General features: G+C 51.8%; 1 protein-coding gene and 1 pseudogene across 3 annotated transcripts; both read left to right on the top strand.

The window, feature by feature from the left end:
- The first annotated feature begins 1132 nt into the window (after positions 1–1132).
- Positions 1133–1488, top strand: LOC128628351 (40S ribosomal protein S20-like; annotated as a pseudogene).
- A 5994-nt stretch (positions 1489–7482) lies between these two features.
- BICDL2 (BICD family like cargo adaptor 2) lies at positions 7483–14927 on the top strand. 3 transcript variants are annotated; one of them, XM_037154624.2, is made up of 10 exons: positions 7483–7558; positions 8814–9109; positions 11369–11584; positions 11723–11839; positions 11946–12092; positions 13006–13197; positions 13300–13446; positions 13866–13996; positions 14203–14323; positions 14411–14927. In XM_037154624.2, the coding sequence occupies exons 2-10, from the start codon at positions 8828–8830 to the stop codon at positions 14570–14572; spliced, it is 1515 nt and encodes a 504-aa protein (XP_037010519.2). In that variant the 5' UTR covers positions 7483–7558; positions 8814–8827; the 3' UTR covers positions 14573–14927. The 3 variants fall into 3 exon arrangements, with proteins under 3 accessions (XP_037010519.2, XP_037010521.2, XP_037010520.2); XM_037154625.2 differs by lacking the exon at positions 7483–7558 and adding an exon at positions 7807–7869; XM_037154626.2 differs by lacking the exon at positions 13300–13446.
- Positions 14928–14931: the final 4 nt, after the last annotated feature.

Genomic DNA, 14931 nt, shown 5'->3' with positions numbered 1-14931 from the left:
GGGAGGTTAATAATAGTATAGGAAATGGAGAAGCCAAAGAACTTATATGTTTGACCCATGGACATGAACTAAAGGGTGACTGCTGGAGAAAACAGGGTACCAGGTGGAGGGGAGAAAGGGAAAAAAATTGGGACAACTGTATAGCATACATAATCAATAAAATATACTGAAAAAGAAAAGAAGATACAGGGACTATTTTAGATGAAGAGATTAAAGAGAAATACAGCTATGCAACATGTGATTCCTGATGGGATCCTGGATTAAAAAATAATAATTTTAAAAGGTCATTACTGTAATAAAAGATTATTGTATCTATCATGTTTTATCCATGTTCGATTTATCACATGTGATAATGGTACATGCTTATGTAGGAAAATACATGTGTCCTTAGGAGATGCTGAGTAAGAAGTAGCCTATGATTTAGCAAAACGTGTGCTGGTGTGTGTAGCGTAACAGAAAGAAAGCAAATGTGGCAGAATGTTCACAATTGTGAGCCTATGGGGACACTATTCATTTATATTATTCCTGCAATTTTTCTTTCTTTTTAACAAATATTTTATTTATTTACTTTTAGAGAGGAGAAGGAGAAAGAGAGGGATAGAAACATCAATGTGTGGTTGCCTCTTGCACGCCCCCAACGGGGACCAGGCCCACAACCCAGGCCTGTGCCCTGATTGGGAATCGAACCAATGACCCTTTAGTTCCCAGGCCAGCACTCAATCCACTGAGGCACATCAGCTGGGGATATTCCTGCCACTTTTCTTTACCTTTGAAGTTTTTCAAACCGACGCATTCCACTGATACATATAACATAGATGTATCTCAGAAGCATTATGATAAGTTTACCAAAGAAGCTAGGCACAAAAACCACATACTATATATGAGTCCATTTAGAGAAAGCATTGTGGTAAAGACAATATGATAAGTAACAGAAAGCAGATCAGTGATTGCCAGAGGCTGGGGGTGGGGAGAGAGACTCACTGCAGAGATAGAACTTTCGTAGTGATGACAGTGTTCTGTCTCCTTGGGGGAGTTGCAGCTGCAGTGAGTTCCATTCCGCCCACTCCTGTTCCTGACTCACCACTGTTCCTCTCACAACGGCACAAGTGGGTCAGGAAGCCACACAGCAGCCATGGCTTTCAAAGACACTAGAAAGACACCCATGGAACCGCAGGTGGTGATTCACTGAATTACTCTCACCAGCTGCAATGTCAAAATCTTTGGAGAAGATGTGTGCTGATTTGATCAGAGGCTCAAAGGAAAAGAATCTCAAAGTGAAAGAACCAGTTGGGATGCCAGCAAGACTGAATGAGAATCACTACAGGAAAAACTCCCTTTGGGGAGGGTTCTAAGACTTGGGAGAATTTTCAGATGAGGAGCCATGGGCTGCCCACTGACTGGCACAGCCCTTCTGACATTGGCAAGCAGCTCATTTCTACCAATGCTGAGCTAGGAGTCAAGGTTAAAGTCCCCATTGCAGGTGTTTAAATCCATCTTTTTAATAAACTATCAGTGGCTTTAAAAAAAAAAATGTGTGCCCTGGCTGGCATAGCTCGGTGGATTGAGCCTGGGCCTGAGAACCAAAGGATTGTGGTTCAATTCCCAGTCAGAGCACAAGCCTGGGTTGCAGGCCAGTTCCCAGCAGAGGACACATGAGAAGCAACCACACATTGATGTTTCTCTTCCTCTCTCCTTTCCTTCCCCTCTAAGGATAAAAAAATAAAATCTTCAAAAAAAAATGTGTTCTACATCCTGATAGTGGTGGCAGTTAGGCTACTGCATGTACTTCTCCAAAGCTCACCAAATGAAACACTTCAAATTGATGAACTTTATTATATAAAAATTATTCCTTGTAGTGGGTAGGATTGTGTCTCCAAAAAAGTTAAATCCAAGCCCTAACTTCCAGTCCCCGAGAAAGTGACATTATTTAAAAATAGGGTCTTTGCAGATGTAAGGTCTCAAGATGCCATCATCCTGCATGTAGGATGGGACTTAAATGTTATCACTTGCCTCCTCAGAAGAGAGAGCGGAGAGCAGTAGGAGACGAAGGGACACGGAAAAGACCCAGAGGGGAGGGCTCGTGAAAACGGAGGCACAGATGGGAGTGATGTGTCTGCAGACCAGGAGACGTCAGGGACCGCTCGCTGCACCAGACTCGGGAGAGACGCATGGAATAGATTTCATCCCAGGAGCATCTATAAGGGACCAACCCTGCCCACACCTTAATTTTGGATTTCTGGCCTCCAAACTGTGACACAAATTTTTTGTGGTTTATTAATCTGTTATAGCAGCTCTAGAAAGCAAATACCTCAATAAAGCTGTTTTTTTTAAGTTGAGAAAAAACTTGCAAACATCAGGTTACATGAATAAAACATGCATGCAGTGTGAAATTTTTATTTTATTTTATTTTTATCCTCATCCAGCAATGAAAAAATTAGGACATTTTTCCATTGCTTTTTAGAGAGAGAGGAAGGGAGGGAGAAAGAGAGGGAGAGAAACATCGATGCAAGAGAGAAACATTGATTGCTTACCTTTCTGTCCCCTCCAAAACACACCCCAACCAGGGACTGAGCCCCAGTTGTGCTGTGACCGGGAATCGAACCAGAGACCTTTTGGTCTGCGGGACCATGCCTGACCAATTGAGCCACACCAGCCAGGGCTCATTGTGAAATATATTATATAAAACTTCTAAATGCTTCCAACAATATAACTTATGATTCACAGACTTTGCATACGTCGTAAAAGCTGAGGGCATCTCAGTCTGGAACTGTGCCATTCCCATTGGGTCCCCTTGATAGTGGGGGCAGGGCAGGCAGTGGAGCATTCTGCTGGCCTCTGGATACCCCACGTAGACTGCCCACGGCCGGTGAGGTCTCGGAAAGCTTCCCCAAGGAGGAGACCACAAGCTGAGGCTTGGAACACTAGAGGCCCAGCAGGGGCTGGGAAGGTGAGGAGAGCATTCCATGCTCAGTATGGGCCTAGAGGCTCCAGGAAGCCAGCTTGTCTGGGTGCCAGCTGGAGAGCATGTGCCGGCTGGGTCGACATCACCTCCCTTACCTAGACATACCCCAGCCTCCCCAGGGCTTCTCTGGGGCCACTCTGTCTCTTCCTATCCACCTTCCTCCTGGGATCAGCAGGGAGGCTGAGGGCCAGATGCAAAGGCCCAAAGTGTGACTAGGGCTGGGAGCAAGGGTCTGCCACGTAGGCACAAGCCAATCACATCACCTCCCTGAGCTGGTTTCCTGTTTGAATGGATGATCTCATCAAATGGCTTTGAGGGTAAAATGCATCATATCATGGGGTGGTGAGACACCTCTTGTGGCCAAGCTGAGAATCATTAGCATGGCCTAAATGTTTGTCCTCCACCCTCATTTAATCCTCACAATCCTACGATTGTGAGGTGTTACCCCCTAAGAGCTGTTACCCCCATTTTATAGATGAGGAAACAAGGCCGCAGAGGTTAATCAACTGAACTACACAGGCACGCATAGCTGATAAGTGGCCAAACTGGGACCCGGACTGAGGCTATAAGATGTCGTGCCCACAAGCCAGGCTCCTTTGCTATTCTACTTTATTGGTTCATTTATGGTTTATGGGCTGACACCCAACCCAGCTCCTGGGTGGACTGTGAACCTCTTGGGAGCCAGGCCTTGACCACTTCATCTCCAGATGAGCCCAGCCGCCTGCTGGACAGCAGGAGGGCTCAGGGTTGAGTGTGCATGAGTGTGGGTGGGGCCCAAGGTGGCCCTGGCATTTGGAGTGGGTCAGGGGGCAGCACCAAAGGGAGGGTGGGGTGATTCTAGCCCTGCAAAGTCCACCGAACTGTCCCCACAGATGCCATGGGAGAAGACGGAGGCCTTGCTAGGCAAGGTCGTCCCCTCAGACCCTTTTGCAAAGGAATTGGCCCTTCTACTCTGTCGGGGCAGGAAACTGGGCTCAGCCCCAGAACTCAGGAACGCCAGCCCCTAAAACACCTCTCCAAGTGTAACAGGGTGCAGCCAAGAGGGGGGGGGGCCCAAATAGGGATTTGGAATGGGGTCCAGGAAATATTAGAAAAACATATACAATGTCCTCACCACTCTCCACCACAGGACTGAGTCAGGGGAAGGGACACATGGAGCAGGAACATGCAGAGCTATTTTGTACAGTAACAGCTTTGCAGCCAACCTCTGGCATGGTCATTTAACATATCTGCAACCCTTAACTGATTTCATGGATATATTAAATGGCTGTGGCTATGCTTTGAGCCAGAAGAATAGAAGTGACTTCCACCCAAGATGTAACTGGCGGGCAGCTCCCCCTGGTTACAGTGCCTGCATGAGAGCTTGGAGAAGGTTGGCTCCATGCCATGGGGCTACGCCTGTCCGGACTCACTATGGCAGCCCAGAAAAGCTGGAAGGATATTAGAGTCCTGGCAGGTGTAGCCGATTGTGGGAGGAGTCGGAAATGGGACTGCAGAGGAAGACTGGTGCTGGGATTTAAACCAAGACACAGCAGCCACTGAGGAGAGAACCAAGCTGCTTTGGCAGAGTGGGGGCCCCTGCAGCTTTGGTAAGAATGAGGACCACGTGGCTTTGGGGTGCTCCCTTTCGCCATGTGGCTTAGGAAGCAGAAAAGACTTTGCCTGGAGAAAAAAAGGTGAAAGGACTCTTGCTGGTGGGCCACGAGAAGGTGCCACATGGCTTTGTATTAACTGGAGATTTGGTGGTGACGCAGCTGACGGTGCCGGGACCCAAAGCACGGATGTATGCTTCTTTTCCTGAGATACGGTACCCCAGACGAGGGCAGAGGGAGAAGGAAGGACTGTGTGTGTCTGTGGGTATCCTAAAGGACTTTAGTATTTTAATGAAGACATGAAGTCATTACTCTAAGTCTGTATAAGCTTTAAATAAATATTTCCTTTCCTTTTCACAAATCTCTGGCATTGAGAGACGTCTTTCCTCTGGTGGCAGGCACAGCGAAACTAGTGGGGACTCCTTTCAGTGACAGTATATCGTTCCCCCGCCTGTGTCTGTTCTGTAACACAAGGAGTCCTTGCACACATCTCCCCACAAATCAGTAGTCCCAGATCCTGTCTTCCTCCCATTTTTCTAAGATCCTGCCAAATAGGTCCTTGTTCCTCCTGACTCAAGCACCCTGACCCCCAGCTAGAGGGGTACAGGATCCACTGGTACCGGCTGGAAAAGCTGGTTAGGCACACTTCTGCCCATCTTCACCTTCAACCACGTCATGTCAGCAGCTTAGCCTGAACTCAGCCGTGGAGGGAATACTTACACCACAGAAACTGGCAAATGCAACAAATCCAGGTCCCCCCCACCCAGACAGCCTGTTGTTAAATAGTTACCAGCACACCACTGCTTCCAGCTTTCCATTTGTCCCTGCTCACCAGGACCCAGGAGATCTGGAAGCCTGAGGAGACTTGTGACAAGCCACAGGCCATACTTGGGGCAATGCCCGCATGCCCAGGCTGCATGGGGCTGGACCCTGGAACCAGCCCTGGGTCCTCCAGTCTCCATTCCAAGACTTCTGTCCCCAGCTGGAGCACGGCACCCAGCTCTGCACAGCCCCATGCTGGGAACCACATGGGCACGTCACTTTAGCTGTCCTCTTCCGTGGCATGGGAATCAGTATAAGAGCGTGCATTCAAAGGTCACATTCAAGCTTGGTCCATGTGACCCAAGCAAGTTAGACCCTGCCTGAGCCTCAGCATCCTCCTGTGTAAGATGGAGATAATAGTTTGTTTCATTAGGATGTCAACAAGTTGTACCTAGAGAAGAGCTGGCTTAGCAGAGCGCTTAGTATGTGTTAGATTTGTTGTTACTGCCATTGTTAACATTTTCTATCCCAAGCCACAATGAGATGTCACCTCGCACCTTTCAGAATGGCCATCATCAATCAAACAACAAAGAACAACTGTTGGTGAGGATGTGGAGCAAAGGGAACCCTTGTGCACTGTTGGCGGAATTGCAAATCGGTGCAGCCACTGCGGAAAACAGGATAGAGGTTCCTCAAAAACTTAAGAATAGAACTGCCATATGACCCAGCAACTCTACTTCTGGGTACCTATCTAAAGAAATCCAAAACACTAATTTGAAAAAATACATTCCTATATGTTCACTGCAGCATTATTTACAATAGGCAAGATATGAAAACAACCTAAATGTCCATCAATAGGCAAATGAATAAGGAATTGGTGGTATTTACATACAGTGTAATACTATTCAGCCACTTAAAAAAATGAAATCTTAAACCATTTGCAACAACATGAATGACCTAGAGGGTATTATGCTAAGTGAAATAAGTCAGTCAGAGAAAGATAAATACCATATGATTTCACTTATATGTAGAATCTAAAAGACAAAATAAATGAACAAACAAAAAAAGGAACACATTCATAGACACAGAGAACAAACTGATGGTTGCCAGATGGGAGAGGGATTGGAGAAAAAGGTGAAAGAGATTAAGTACAAATTGCCAGCTATAAAAACAGTCATGGGGATGTAAAGCACAGCAGAGAGAACACAGTCAATAATGTTGTAATTTCAATGAGTGGTGCCGGGTGGGCACTACACTTGTGCTGAACGCTTCATAAGGCACACAAATGTCTAACCACTATGTTGTACACCTGATACTAACAGATGAGGAAGGACCCAAGAAACCCAGAATTTATTCATAAAACATTGTGTGCTTACTCTTACATATTTAAACTTCAGTCATCTTTAAAGTACTCCCAACTGGTGCAATACACCTATTGAGACTTTTTCCCACTGCTCAGAACAGTTTTTGAACCATCGATTTTGATGCCTTTTAGTGCTTCTACCATTTTTTGTTTCACTTCTTCCACATCAGCAAAATGTTTCCTTTGAGGACTTCTGTCAACCAGGGAAACAAAAAAGTTGCTCAGGATGAGATCGGGTGAACAGAGAAGGTGGGGCATAAGGGTCATGCCATTTTTGGTCGAAAACTGCTGAACACTCAGCACAGTGTGGGCAGGTGTGCCTGTAAATCAGCCATCATGAAATGGGCAAATGTGTTGTAACAGTCTTCAAAAACAATTCACTGAAGCCAAACACCCCCTCTCACAACAGCACCAACTGGCACACTGATACAGATGGGGTCCTAGAACACTCACCTAGCCAAGGAAGCCTGTACTACAAGGCGCCCACCCTCCAGAAGATAATTTCAATTTTAAGAGGGTCCCCCTTCTAACAGTATATGTCAACTGTAATTGAAAAATAAAGGAAAATATATAAACAAATGAAAATAATTTTCTATCCCATAGGACAGTTGTGAGGGGGAAGGAGCTGACATCAATGCTCAGCTCAGAGTCTGCACACAGTAGGTGCTCAGTTAATGCACCCAGTTTCTGACCGCAGCTAAATGGGTCAGTGCCTCTGACCTGGGTTGAGGTGACTGTCCTTCCCATTCCGGTCACCAGGGGGCGACACAGCCCCGCCCACAGCACCGCCCCCTCACCTGTAGAAGGTGTACCTGGCACCACCTCCGGAAGAAGGGATCGGAGACCGGAGGGATCGCGGCAGGAGCCCGCCATCCGGGGGTGAGAACCTAGAGGGCGCTGAGGACCAGGACCCTACAAGCTACAGGAGGGACAACGACGGGGGCCTGGGGGGGTGTTGGTGCTGTTGGCTGGGGGATGTAGGCTCCGGGCTGGACTCCTGGGGCCCAAAAGCACAGAATACCAGCAGGAAGGAAGGCGGTGGCACTAAATGGCAACTCGGTGTGGGGAGGGGGAAGGAGGGGACACCCCTGGGTCTCCAGAGCGGGGGTCGGGCCCCAGGGACCATGTCAAGGAGGGGTGCAGCCTGAGGGCAGATGGGCTTGGACTGCTGGGACACCTGGGTCTTACTGGTAAGGCTGGGCTTGGACACCTGGTGAGGGGAGAAAAGAGGGACAAGTGTATGTGTTGGGAGGTACCCAGAGTACGGGGCGGGGGGTACCCCAGAGGACCAGGAGAGCAGGAGTGTGCCAGGGAAGCCCCATGTGTCCCCTCTGTCTGGAGTCCCTGAACTGCCAGGCCCTGGGAGATCCTAGGGGAGTGCCACCAGGCTCCTGTCACCAGGGGCGGGCCAGGGAGTAAACAGGAACCTGGATTGGCAGGGCAGCAGTGGCTGGCACAACCTGTTACCTCGCCCTGCTTGGGCCCTGGGAAACTCCAGAGGTGACAGCTAAGTGTCTGGGCACCTGAGTTCTGACAAGTGGGGGACAAAACACCTGGGTCTTGAGAAAATAGGAGAACAGGACCAGGATACCTGGGAGGGTAGCTGAGTCCTGAGGAGATGGGGACTTGGAGAAGGGGGCTGGAGAGCTGGGAGCTAAGGGGTCAGGGTACCTAAGTTCCCAAGGCCCCCTATATTCTTGGAAGGAGAAGGGTCTGGTCTTGTCCCTGAATCCTTAGCGCCTCAGCATCTGGGTTCTAGGGAGTTTCATAGCTGGTAAGGGGCTTAGAGCTAGATTCTACAATAGAAAGAGGGAGGCAGGGACTGTCAGCAGAGTGGCCTGTGTCCCAGAGCACTGGGACTAGGTTCTCTGGGGGCAGAGAATGTCTGCCAGAGGCAGAAGGCAGGGAAGCCCATTTCCTGCTTCTCCCTGCCTCAGTTTACCCTGGGGACATTAACGGAGCTAAATGGCCAAGACACAGATTATTAACCCTTCATGGCCCAGGGAGGCCTTGGCTGAAGGACTGGGAGGGCCAGTGGGCAGGTGAAGAATTACAGGATGGACAGGTCAGACCCCAGGCTGCAGAGTAAAATATCCTGCAGCTACCTGTCCCACAGACTTACCTGTCCCCACAGACGCTGCAAGAACCATGAGCTCCCCGGAAGGGCCAAGCTTCCAATCAGGGCTGCTCTCAGGCGGCACCTCCCCAAGCTGCGATGAGGGCTTCTTTCCTTTCGTCCTGGAGCGGCGGGAGTCATTCCTGGGAGGGGGCCCAGGGCCCCAGGAGCACGAGGACCTGGCCCTGCAGCTGCAGCAGAAGGAGAAAGACTTGCTGTTGGCCGCAGAGCTTGGCAAGATGCTTCTGGAGCGCAACGAGGAGCTGCAACAGCAGCTGGAGATGCTGAGCACCCAGCACTCTGAACGTGAGGAAGTGAGTTGGCAGCAGGGGTGGCGGGCAGGGCGCAGGGGTGGGCAGATGGCGGACAGGTGAGCAGGGAGCAGAAAACCAAATGGGGATATTTCTGGAATAGTTTAGGCCTGGGCCTAGTTTCCCTGGCAATGTTGTTAGTGGTTAAGAACATGGGCTCTGAGGATAAGACCTGGATTCAGACTGCTGCCTGGCTGTGTGGCCTTGGGCAAGCTGCTAGCCCTCTCTGAGTCTTGGGTCCACCTCCTCAGAAGTATAATGCGACCCCAGCCAACATTACTGGGCACCCCCTCCCCACCTGGCTCTGGACTAAGTACTTTCCATGCATCATCTCGGTCAATTCTCACCCAGCCTTTGAGGTAGGAACAATTCTTCCGTCTCCCCATGTTCTGTTGTCAGCCACACAGGGGTCACATCTGGCCCCTAAACACCCTGGACACCACTAAGTCCTGGATCCAGGGATAGCCTAGCCTGGGTAGCTGACCACCCTGTAGCTCTCCAACAGGCCATTGAATGGGCATCTCCACATCAGTGGCACTCTTCGTTATGGCCCTGCCATGCACTGTATCCATCTCAGTTTCTCAGCTCAGGACCAGACCCTAAGCATTGCCATGACCTCTTCTCCCACACCTGATTCTTCACCGGATTCTGAAGCTACCCGCTCACTATTCCAGTAGCCTCCAGTCTGGCCGCAGCCTCTCTTATCTCTGCCCCAGACACTTCAGTGCCCTCCTCACTGGTCCCCAGTTTCTACCCTTGCTCCCTGGAGCCCATTGTCTATGGGGCAGCCAAAGGGATCTTCCAAAATGGCAAATCAGATTATTTCAGACCTTGCTCATGATCTCCCAATGGCTCTTTATCACATTTAGAATGAAACTCAAGCTTCTTACCAGAGCCTAAAAGTCCCTGACCTCAGCCCACCTTACCCCCCTTCCTGTAAGGGGAAGGCCCTCTTTTCAGTTCTTTGAGCAACTAAATTTGTTCCCTCTGGGCCTTGCACTTACTCTTCCTTGCATTTAACCCCCCCCCCCCCCCCGCTTTTTGCCCTGCAGGAGTCAGTTCAGACCTCACTTCCTCCTTAGGGAGCCTCCACCCCACCCCCTCTCCATCACTTTCCAGGGGCTTTTTTACAGCCCTGTCTTCCCCAAACTACCTAGTTCAAGCATGTATCTATTTGCCTAAGACCTCTGGACTCTAAGCTGTTTTAGGCAGGGAACTTGGTGGTCTCACTGACTGCTGACATCCAGACCTCAGAAGAGAAGGAGCTCAGGAAATATTGGACGGATGGATAGATGGATGGATGGGCTGGCCATGGCAATATTAAGTGACTTGTCTGACCACAAAGCAGCAGCAGCAGAGCTGGGCAGTAGCCAGGACAATTGCATCCCAATCCTGTGGGCTTAACCCTAAAGATGTGTTGCCCTCACAGTATTTGGTTAAGAGCTTGGCTGCCTGGGCTGGAATCCCTGCTCCATTAATTCACTGTGTGTCCTTGGGCAAAGCATTTCACTTCCCTGAGCCCATTTCTTCATCTGTAAAATGAGGACATTCATGATTCTAACTCGAGTGGGTTAAATGAAATGGTACGGATAAAGCGCTAGCACAGGACCTGGCAGGAGTACTGCCAATAACTAGCAAGTATGGTTAGCATTACCTTCCTGCTTTGAGAAACTAAGGAGAGTAAGGGCCAGAGGCTGGCCCCCCAACTTGCCTGCTTCCCCAAGCTGGACGCTTGGGTGTGCCAGCCTTGTCTTCATACAAGTTGGACAGGTTTTGGGGACGGAAGGCAAAGGCATGGGGCCCAGGTGGGGCTGGCCGGGGTTAATTAAAGGGAGCTGGCTGGGAGGAGCTGGGGGAGAGGGACTGAGCAGGGCTGGGCAGAAGCTGAACCTCCAGACCCTAGTTGTGTAAGGCCATGGGTCGGGGCTTAAATTCTGCCAGACTAAGGTACCAGAAACGACGCCTGCAACCTCGGGTCCAGAAGCCCAAGCAGCAGCAAGAGGTGAGTGGGTATGAGGGAGCCCACCCCATGGCCAGCGGGGCTCAGACCCTCCTGGCGGGCCTGGAAACTTCCCTCTTCTGTGCCCCCCAGTTCTCCTTTTCTCTGAGTCTCTGCATCTTGCTCTCTCTGCCTGCTTCCTCCCTTGTCTCTCTTTCATGCCTGTCTCAGACTCCACCAAACTCTCTTTAGGTCTCTGTCTCTGTTCCAGTCTCATCTCTCCCTCTCGTCTCTAACCCTCCAATCTATCCTGGCCACCACAGCGACTGCAGCAGGAGAACCATGAGCTCCGCCAGAGCCTGGCAGCACGGGGAGCTGAGTGGGAGGCCAGGGCTGTGGAGCTGGAGGGGGACATGGAGGCTCTGCGGGCCCAGCTGGGGGAACAGCGCTCAGAGCAGCAGGACAGCGGGCGAGAGCGTGCACAGGCCCTCGGCGAACTCAGCGAGCAGAACCTACGGCTCAGCCAGCAACTGGCCCAGGTGGGAAAGCCTTTACCTACCCACAATCCTGGGTCCCAGTTAGGGGGATGCTCTGGGCTTGGTGTTGAGTTTTAGGCCAGCTGAGGACCCCACTGCCTTCCCCCTCTCCACTGCCCTCCCAACCCCACCTATCTCCAGGCCTCTCAGACTGAGCAGGAGCTTCAGAGGGAAGTAGATGGCCTTCGTGGGCAGTGCCACATCCAGGCCCTGGCCAGGGCAGAGCTGAGGACACGCCTAGAGAGCCTGCAGGGGGAGGTGAGTGCTGCCTGGGGCTGGGGGCCTGTTGAGCCAGGAAGGCTCTGCTGGGCACTATCTGGAGCTGGTGCAGCACCTCCCCTCCAGCTCCGAGACCTTTCCCCAGAACCAGATGCTGCAGAGTCGCCGGCAGGACCTGGAAGCCCAGATCCGAGACCTGCGTGAGGAGGTGGAGAAAGGCCAGGGCAGGCTACAGGCAACCCATGAGGAGCTGTTGCTACTGCGGCGTGAGAGGCGGGAATACAGCTTGGAGGTGACCATCGGGGTTGGGGTGCATGGGTGCATCCAGCTGGGGCCTTAGCCACTGCCTCAGGTCTTCCTGGGAGATGAAGCCAGAGCTTCGTTACTGGGAGCCACAAGAGCATAGGCACTAGCCCAAACGCAAGTGGGAGCCATGGAAGGGTATTAAGCAGGGGTGGTATATTCTCAGAATGCATCAGAACCAACCAGCTGGGTGGTCAGAAAGGGGCTGAGGCTAGAGCTCAGGCCAGAGATGATGGGGACCTGGACCAGGTCTGAAGCAGTAGAGATGGAGAAAAAGGAATGAAGAGTCAGCACTTTGGGATCAAATTTCTTGAGTTCTTGCTCCAGCACCCTTTCTTTTATTGTGGAATGCCCAGCCTGTCTCCCCACTAGTGAGTTGGTATGGTAATGGTATAGAGCGTTGGTGAGGGTGTGAGGCACTGAGCACAGCGCTGGGTTATAAGGAAGGCTCAATAAATGCTGGATGGTAGCAATTAGTGAAAGAGTTAGAAGGTTGACTTGTGGGGTCCAGGCCAGGCTTTGTGAGAAGTTACCTGACATGGTGTGGCTGGAGGGAGGGTGATGGAAGACTTTGAAGCCGGGTCACCCACTCACACCCTGCTTTATAGGCAAAGAAATTGGTGTAGGCTAAGGGAAGTGCCCAGCCCAAGGCCACCCAGGAAGGGTGCATGGAGAAGCATTGGGAGGGGGGATTTAGGGGGAAATGCAGTCCATGAAGTCTGGGACTGGGGGAGCAGCTACAAGCTGGGGTGTGAAGGCTGGTGAACTGCCTGGCTCTCTGTGGCGTACCATCGCCCCCTGTGGGCCAGCCAGCAGCGGGGATGCCAGAAGCAGGCTCACCTGGCTGACTGCACCCGCTTGTCTGTCTGTCTGCCCTGACCTGTCTATGGGCGCTAGCACAGCTGGAATGTGCACGCTCCGAGGCCAGGGAGGCACTGAGCACACTGCGGAGGCTGCAGCAGCGAGTCTCAGAGCTGGAGGAAGAGTCGTGCCTACGAGAAGCTAACGCATCAGGGGCCTCCCTGCAGTCCGAACTTGCCCATAGCCTTGACAGCCACCAGAACCAGAATGCAGATGGCCACGGAGACACTCTGGTGAGCTCAAGGCCTAACGGCCATCCAGGAGGGCTGCAGACTACACTCCTTTTCCTTTTTCCAAAGTTCAACACCTCACTGACCAATTCCCTTGATGAACAGACCATTCTGTCCCCGGAGGCCCCAGAGTTATCCAGTCACCTGCCTTTGCCCCAGGAGGAGAGGTCAGAGCCTCCCAAGAAGAGAGCATCCCTGAGCCCAGGGAAGATACTGGAAAAGGAGTTGGAAGTGGCCCAGCTGCAGGACCAGGTGGGGAATAGGACCATAGGGCTGGATGCAGAGCCCTTTTCAATGTTTCTCCTTTCCACCTACAACTCTGAGCCTTTTTCCACTAATCTCCCTCTAGCTGGATCATCCTTTATTCCAACAAGAGCCAGTCTATGTGTCACCTCCTCCAGGAAGACTTCATGGACTGCATTTCCCCCTAAATCCCCCCTCCCAATGCTTCTCCATGCACCCTTCCTGCAGGTTTATATCACCAAACTAGCCCTGTACCAGGCTGGGAGCTCAGAAGATTCCACTCCTGCACAGGGCCACAGCTGCCTGGAGTGTTTGTGAAGCAGTCAAGGAAAGGGTGGTCAGAGAGCTGAAGCCCAAGCTTCCAGGAAGAGCAAGGGCTTAGTGACCCAGAAGCCTACTTGCCTCTCTGCCCCCTACCCCGCCCACAGGTCGAGCTGCAGCGGGCAGAGATACAGTTCTTGCGGGAGGAGCTACAAAGGCAGAAGGAGCTGCAGGAGCTGGAGGACCCCAAGGAGGCCTTAAGATGTGCCCTCTCTGACAGAGAGGAGGCTGTGAACAAGTGAGCCTGCCTCTGCCACTATCCACTACCTCCACAGCAGGGCTAAAGATCCCCCGGGGGTGGTAAGGGTTATAAGCATCCCAACTCTGACCCAGGGACCCTCTGACCATCTTGGTTTTGGTGTTAGCAGTCCCACTCCCGCCCGTCCCCCTGCTCGCTCAGGTACCAGCGCCCTCTAACCAGCTCTCTGCCCCTGTCGCTTGCAGGGCCCTGGAACTGTCCCTGGAGCTCAGTCGCGTCTCTCTGGAGCGGGATTCCCTCTCCCAAGAGCTGTTTCGCACCATCAGTCAGAAGGTGGCGCTGACGCAAGAGCTGGAGGCTTGGCAGGTGAGGGACCGAAAGTGGGGGGCGGGGCCAGAGGGGATGGAACCATTGGACTGACCCGCTCCTCCCGTCCTGCTGACCTGCACGCAGGACGACATGCAAGTGGTAATTGGAGAGCAGCTGCGCTCCCAACGCCAGAAAGAGCTGAGTGACGCTGAATCTGCTCGGCATCGCCCCACGTCCCACTTCTCACTGAGCAGGAGCCCTGGGCCTGCCGGCGGATTCTTCAGCAACCTCTTCCGAAAGACCTGAGGGCCTAGCGATGGGACCCACACTTGCCCTCTCTGGCTTACTTTCCTCTTCCAGCCAACGGAGCACAGGGCCCTAACTGTCTTCCAAAGGGGGTTGGTGCCCTCCCATGCCCCAGGTGGCTGAGCAGGGACTTACTGGGAGCAAGCCCCAACTTTGGGAGTCAGGAGGCCCCAGGTTGGTGGTGGGAGCAGATGGGGCTGAGCTATCTATTTTTTGAATCTATATAGGTCTTTTCTAAGCACTAGACCCCCTGGCCCTGGTATGCTCCAGGGAAAGGGAAGGGATGGTTATTTATGTATCAAGATCAGAGTAATATATAAACATTACACCTACTTAGTCTCCCTTCTTGGGAATAAAGC

Source organism: Artibeus jamaicensis, unplaced genomic scaffold, assembly GCF_021234435.1.
Source record: "Artibeus jamaicensis isolate MK-2021 breed Jamaican fruit bat unplaced genomic scaffold, CSHL_Jam_final contig_700, whole genome shotgun sequence".
In the NCBI taxonomy this organism is placed as follows: Eukaryota; Metazoa; Chordata; class Mammalia; order Chiroptera; family Phyllostomidae; genus Artibeus; species Artibeus jamaicensis.
Note: the sequence above shows the minus strand (reverse complement) of the source record. Positions and strands in the feature narration are given on the sequence as shown.